The sequence below is a fragment of the Piliocolobus tephrosceles genome, chromosome 6 (genome assembly GCF_002776525.5).
Source record: "Piliocolobus tephrosceles isolate RC106 chromosome 6, ASM277652v3, whole genome shotgun sequence".
In the NCBI taxonomy this organism is placed as follows: Eukaryota; Metazoa; Chordata; class Mammalia; order Primates; family Cercopithecidae; genus Piliocolobus; species Piliocolobus tephrosceles.
Window position 1 is genome coordinate 162,925,917 of NC_045439.1, and position 7,430 is coordinate 162,933,346.

The 7,430-nt window shown below is 47.8% G+C and overlaps 1 protein-coding gene across 7 annotated transcripts in view; it reads right to left on the bottom strand.

Moving 5' to 3' along the window:
• The window catches only part of HERC2 (HECT and RLD domain containing E3 ubiquitin protein ligase 2), a 135,740-nt gene that overhangs the window by 70,022 nt on the left and 58,288 nt on the right, over positions 1-7,430 (bottom strand). For all 7 annotated transcript variants that reach the window (XM_026447194.2, XM_026447193.2, XM_026447191.2 and 4 more), the window contains 3 exons: positions 6,130-6,303; positions 4,120-4,308; positions 3,335-3,486 (listed from right to left, as the gene is read on the bottom strand). In XM_026447194.2, the coding sequence (XP_026302979.1) occupies positions 3,335-3,486; positions 4,120-4,308; positions 6,130-6,303 (515 nt within the window). The remainder of the gene's footprint in view (positions 1-3,334; positions 3,487-4,119; positions 4,309-6,129; positions 6,304-7,430) is intronic.

The window sequence follows — 7,430 nt, forward strand, 5'->3', positions numbered from 1 at the left end:
TCAGGCCAGTTTCACCTTCCAGGTACCTTATAAAATAAGAAAGAGAGAATTCCAAAACCTAACACCTCCATGACTTTTTGTTAAGTTGGAACCCGATGCCAAGTATGGTATCCAGTAGAAATATAAAAACACTGTTTGTTAAAGACTTGTACCATAGGCCGGAGGTGGTGGCCCACCCCTATAATCCCAGCACTTTGGGAGGCCAAGGCAGGTGGATCACTTGAGGTCAGGAGTTCGAGACCAGCCTGGCTAACATGGTGAAACCCTGTCTCTACTAAAAATACAAAATTAGCTGGGCATGGTGCGGGTGACTGTAATCCCAGCTACTTGGGAGGCTGAGGCAGGAGAATCGCTTGAACCTGGGAGGCAGAGGTTGCAGTGAGCTGAGATCGCCCCACTGCACTCCACCTTGGGCAACAAGAACAAAACTCCATCTCAAAAAAAAAAGAGACTTGTAGGCCGGGCGCGGTGGCTCAAGCCTGTAATCCTAGCACTTTGGGAGGCCGAGACAGGTGGATCACGAGGTCAGGAGATCGAGACCATCCTGGCTAACACGGTGAAACCCCGTCTCTACTAAAAATACAAAAACTAGCCAGGCGAGGTGGCTGGCGCCTGTAGTCCCAGCTACTCAGGAGGCTGAGGCAGGAGAATGGCGTAAACCCGGGAGGCGGAGCTTGCAGTGAGCTGAGATCCGGCCACTGCACTCCAGTCCGGGCGACAGAGCGAGACTCCGTCTCAAAAAAGAAAAAAAAAAAAAAACGAGACTTGTAAAGTCCATTGCAACTTAATTCACAATGGCTCAAAACCATGGTCCAGGCCGGGCGCAGTGGCTCAAGCCTGTAATCCCAGCACTCTGGGAGGCCGAGACGGGCGGATCACGAGGTCAGGAGATCGAGACCATCCTGGCTAACACGGTGAAACCCCATCTCTACTAAAAAATACAAAAAACTAGCCAGGCAAGGTGGCAGGTGCCTGTAGTCCCAGCTACTCGGGAGGCTGAGGCAGGAGAATGGCGTAAACCCGGGAGGTGGAGCTTGCAGTGAGCTGAGATCCGGCCACTGCACTCCGGCCTGGGCGACAGAGCGAGACTCCGTCTCAAAAAAAAAAAAAAAAAAAAAAAAACCATGGTCCATCTGCAACAGAAGGAATGAATTACCCATATACCCAACAACGTGGTTGGATCTCAAGACATCAAGCTAAGTGAAAGATGCCAGAAATAAAACACCATACACTGTATGGCTTTGTTTATATTAACTTATGGAAAAGACAAAATAATAACAAGACAGGGCAGAGCAGAGGTTGTCAGGAACTAGAGGTAGGAAGTGGGGATCAACTCAAAGGGTACAAACAGGGCCCTGGAAGCGACGGGCACACCCCAAGTCTTGATGGTGGTGACTCCCCAGCTGAGTGCACTTCCCAAAACCCATCCAATTCTACATCCGAAACTCAGTCATCTGGTTGTATGTAAGCCTCATAAAGCTGACCGACATTTACATGTATTTGTTAAGTGAATGTGGATGGAATGAACCCAGCACTTGGCAATCTGTACTTTACAAATGAAAAGTATGAGGCAGTGGGGATGAGAGTAGAGAAGTCTTATTAGTCAAAGAAATTGCAAAGTTAGCCAAATATCCTATTCTTAGGATCCAGAATATATTCCTATGATGGATGATATTTTCTTGAGAATCTACAGAAGCCAGGCCTCTCCAAAGACATGGTTTTACTCACTGTGTGACCTACTAGTTTGCAAAATACACACACAGTGGCACAGGCACACACAGGGACAGCCCAATGACTCTACTCCAGTACAATCTCTCCCTTATTCAGCTTAAGTTTCAACTTCCCCAAAAGGTTATCTCCAGCTTCTGTCATCTGCACTGATCTCTCTTTCTTCCTTGAAGTCCTAGAATAAGGAATGAGTTACTCATCCCAACACTTACTCTCCACTGAGAATTGCTTTACTATGAAATATTTTATACAAAGTCAGTTATAAATACCATAAAGGAAGTAAGCAGACATACCACCCCGTCCTGTACTTCCATGCCTTTCAAGTCCAGTGAACCCCATGTCAATCCCAGCCCTTAGGATCCAGTGTGAGAGTAACAGCTATAAATTCCATGCAGATCGGCCGGGCGCGGTGGCTCAAGCCTGTAATCCCAGCACTTTGGGAGGCCGAGACGGGTGGATCACGAGGTCAGGAGATCGAGACCATCCTGGCTAACACGGTGAAACCCCGTCTCTACTAAAAAATACAAAAAACTAGCTGGGCAAGGTGGCGGGCACCTGTAGTCCCAGCTACTCGGGAGGCTGAGGCAGGAGAATGGCGTAAACCTGGGAGGCGGAGCTTGCAGTGAGCTGAGATCCGGCCACTGCACTCCAGCCCGGGCGACAGAGCCAGACTCCATCTCAAAAAAAAAAAAAAATTCCATGCAGATCAATCTTTTCTTTTTCACTCGTTTTACAACATTTGTCTGAATCCCTTACAACACTGTCAGGGTTGGGCTGTGGTGAGCTTGGCATACACGCACCGCACGATACACATCACTCTGCTTTTCTCCCAGTTTGGGATCTTCCCAGCGGATGCTGTCGGCAATGATACCCTCAACTCCACCCTGCGGTGTGCATGGGCCATGCCCTGCAGGCTCCTCTCAAGGGACACAAGGGCTTATTTCAAGCTCTGCACTGCCCACTCCGTGCTCAGGACTCTGGACCACATGAAATGGGCTTGCTGCATTGGTCTGTACATACATCCTTCATTTAAACCTAATGCCAAACTTCCACGCACAACGGCAAAGTACAAGAGGGTTCCCATCACTCCATGGGGCTGGCAGACCTCTCAATTTTTACAACCTGGCATTTGTAACAACTTTCAATTTTATTTCTGTTCTTTCACAATAAAAGGTTCAACTGAATAGGATAATATTAGGAAGAAACTGCTGATTTTCGTTCCTGTAAAAATAATCTAATGGTTTAAGGAAAGGGTGACAACCTTATCTATGGGAGACAGGGTCAACTGTTTGTGAATGAAGGAATGGTGCTGTGGGATTTGTTTTGACAAACTCCACAGTGGGGATGCAGTTTAAGTAGAGACAAGGCGGCCAAGGCTGCACGGGGTGGAGAAAAGCAGAAAGGCCGATTCCTGTTGCCTTCCACAAATGGGCAGAGCTCCTAAGCCATCACCAAGGAGGCAGCATATGGTAGTGTCTTGCTCCAACCCAGCGCTACACGTCAGGGCAGCTGGCAAACACCTGGACGCACTTCTGCGCTCCAGCCTGTCTAGGATATGGCAACATAAAAGGAGAGTGTGTCCCCTACAGGAGTGAGCGATACATACACAGTGTCCCCATGGCCCAGCCGTCCGCCGTCCCCACAGCCCCAGGAGTACACCTCTCCAGTGGCAGCCAAGGCCAGGTAGTGGTGACCATCAGAATGCGCAGCAATTTTTATAATGTTTCTGGACGCAAGGCCTTGGACCAGCTGTGGGGCCTAAAAAAGGAAAAATATGAAGAAAAGTAGTCATCAGTCCAAGGAAAATGAAACCAGCGCAGCTCTCCTTTATCATGTATCCCCAAGCAACGCCTGCTCTAACTGGAAGTGGGGCACAAGTCTCTGGGGGCTATAGGGCAGGCTCTCCAGCCCTTCCCACCCAGCACCAACAGAACAGCGGGCAGCCTCCAAGTGTGCCGCGGCAGGACCAGAGCCGACGCAGGGGCAGGGCAGGCTAGCCCCGTGCCACAGAGACATGCAGCTGACAGGGAGGAACACCTCACTTTAATGAAAACATGCCACGTCCCAATCTGCCACTATCCCCATGAGGCCCAACTCCCTCATCGGTCACCTGCCTGGCCACAAAGTCAAATGAGTTTACATGTGGAAAGTGAGTTTACAAACGGAAATTTCATGATTAGCAATGAGTTTCACTGTAAGGACTTCCTAATCTTCACAATCCAAATCTTGACAATATTAAAACTGAGATTATTAAACATAATATACAATAAACAGAAACTTAATCAATCTTCAGAAATCAAATGGCTGAAAGAAACCCCACAGTTTGTGCATCTGCAGTACAGACCCTGCCCCGCAAGGGAACACTGCAGGCACAGTGCCCAGAACACTCACCAGTGTGTCACTATTGTAGGCCTGTGTGTACACACGGCCATTACGTGACAGAATCAGGAAACGCTTCTCTGCACAGGCAATCTGTATGACTCCCAGGTTGGCCAGGCCTTCGCACTGGATCGGACCAATCACATTGGCATAGTATTTCCATCCTATTAACCCCCAACCTATGACCTCTTGCAATGATCCCTGTAAGAAAGTAAATGTTTTCTTTTACAACAGCAACAAACAAAACAAAACAAAACAAAAATGGCTGGGAGTAACACTGAGATATTATAAGACAAAAACAAAGCAAATAAAGAGAAAATACGCAGATTCAAAACATCAAAATAGCTGGTACCATGCCGTATTACCTCATTTAACAGGTATGATGAAGCAACTGAACAGGTTATTTTTCCATTTCCATCGCATTTCATTTTAACAGTGCCCATTAAAAAGTACTATCAATGGCCCTTAAATACTAATATACTTTAAAATGCTCAAACTACATCAGGGTCACCATCTTGTGCTTTAGGAGGCAAAATCCCAAAAGCCCACATGCAAGGCTGGGAGACCAGCATCTGTGTTGGCGGTGAGAGAAATCAAGTGCAGGAGCAACCTGATGACAACCAGCCCACACTAGGTGCATCCCCACCTGTGCATGGGAACGGGCACACACGCATGCACACGTGGAGCACATGTGTTCCAGGGCAGGCCCTACAGCACTATTTGTGTTTGTTGTTATTGTTGTTGTTTGAGATGGAGTTTCACTCTTGTTGCCCAGGCTGGAGTGCAATAGTGCGATCTTGGCTGACCGCAACCTCCGCCTCCCAGGTTCCAGCGATTCTCCTACCTCAGCCTCCCGAGCAGCTGGGATTACAGGCATGTGCCACCAAGCCCGGCTAATTTTTGTATTTTTTAGTTGAGACGGGGTTTCTCCAAGTTGGCCAGGCTGGTCTCAAACTCCCAACCTCAGGTGATCCGCCCACCTAGGCCTCCCAAAGTGCTGGGATTACAGGCGTGAGCCACCGCACCCGACCCTCAGCACTACTCATACAGCAACACTGTGGCAGTAAGCCCAAGTGTCCACCAACAAGAGACTCACTAAAGAAAGACACATAAAAGACATATCCGCACACTGAAGACTAAGCTACTTCATAAAAACAAATAGTGACACTCTCATAAAGTACTCCAGTATATATGGTTAGTTAAAAAAAAAATAAGCAACACAAGTAATGCAACATGCTACCACTAGCATACTCATTCCAGAGAACAAGGAGGTTACAAAGGAGACTGAAAAGTGAGAGGGAGCAGGTGGAAAACTGGGTAGAAGGGGTGGGCAGGGGAAGCGACAGTGTGTCTCTCTCTGCCTAGTTTTGATTTTTGAACCATGTGACTCTGTTCTTTTTTTTAATGATTGTAAAACAAAATAAATACTCTTCATATTAGAAATAAAATGTTAGAAAAATCTGGATTCAAAACTAGGATTACTGTTCTACCCTAGCAAAGTTCACTACCATTCCCAAAGGCAGTTTTCTCATTGACATAATGAGACACAACAGTGTGCATGAGGTCCTCAGCGGGCCTGCACCCTACAGGTGCTCCACACACGCAAATCACTACTATTACCATTACTATTACATAACGGATAGAATATAGAATTATACTGTCACTACTATAACCAGCATTACATACTAAGACAGCCCGCGTTCAGAGTATAAAGAAGGCTGTGGAACCCCCTGCAGAAGGTGGGAGGGCCTGGGGCTATCGATAAAGGGAAGCTCTCTGGGGCTGTGCCACCTGAACCTGGAACCTGGGCCCCCAGATTGGGTCCCCAGGCCTGTGCACCTCAGCTTGCTCACCAACTCACTCTCAACATGGATAACACCTTCAACTGCAAACACGTTTAAAATCACAAGCCAGCTCCCCTCATCAACACCAGAAAACACAAGTCTCCACACGGGCCCAGGATGACAATCTAGAAGTGGTACTAGCCACAAAACACATGGAGAACATGGTTCTTGCACACACCTTATGAGACGTCGGAGAGCTACACAGCGGAGGCATACAGGGCGTAGCCAGACGGTCTAAGTGGGCCATGACGACAACCGCCGTCTGTCGCAGATCAATGGCAAGCTCGCTGTCTTGCGGAAGGGTGAGGTACCTCAGGAAACTCTCGTTGGGGCTCAGGGGGCCAGACAAAAGCTAGAAAGGAAAAGTAAACAAACATTCGGAAAAATTAAAGTGACACAATTAGCCTTTAACCACTCTTTATATTTTGGTATTGACTCATCCGACACATCAAATGACAATGTTGATTATACAGTTATACTACACATCTACATATTTATGCAGCATATAAACTGACTGGGTAAATGTCTAAGTTTGTGGTATACATGTCCACAACACTGACTGTGCATGTATACATTTCTGATACCACAGGTAAGTTGAATCCACACAGATTACTAACACAACCAAACCACCTCACAGGCCTAGGACCCCTGGAGAAAGGCAGAACCACCTCTGTGGGAACCCAGCACAGCATCTCAAGCTGGCCTTGAAATCTAAAACCAAAACCTTTATTTTAATCTCCCACTCTGGAGAACACCTACTTTCATTTGCAAATCAAATCACAGTTCTAATTCTTCAAAAGGCAGAAGAGCCCTATTACCATTAGTTTAAAGGCTGCCAAATAATAGGCCGGGCGCGGCGGCTCACGCCTGTCATCCCAGCACTGTGGGAGGCCGAGGCGCGCGGATCACAAGGTCAGGAGATCAAGACCATCCTGGCTAACACGGTGAAACCTCATCTCTACTAAAAATACAAAAAAATTAGCTGGGCTTGGTGGCAGGCACCTGTAGTCCCAGCTACTCGGGAGGCTGAGGCAGGACAACGGCGGGAACCTGGGAGGCAGAGCTTGCAGTGAGCCGAGATCGCGCCACTGCACTCCAGCCTGGGCGACAGAGCAAGACTCCATCTCAAAAAAAAAAAAAGACTGCCAAATAATAGAAAAATTAAACAAAAGGCCGGGCGCGGTGGCTCAAGCCTGTAATCCCAGCACTTTGGGAGGCCGAGACGGGCGGATCACGAGGTCAGGAGATCAAGACCATCCTGGCTAACACAGTGAAACCCCGTCTCTACTAAAAATACAAAAAAACTAGCCGGGCGAGGTGGCGGGTGCCTGTAGTCCCAGCTACTCGGGAGGCTGAGGCAGGAGAATGGCGTAAACCTGGAAGGCGGAGCTTGCAGTGAGCTGAGATCCGGCCACTGCACTCTAGCCCGGGTGACAGAGCAAGACTCCGTCTCAAAAAAAAAAAAAAAAAAAAAAAAAA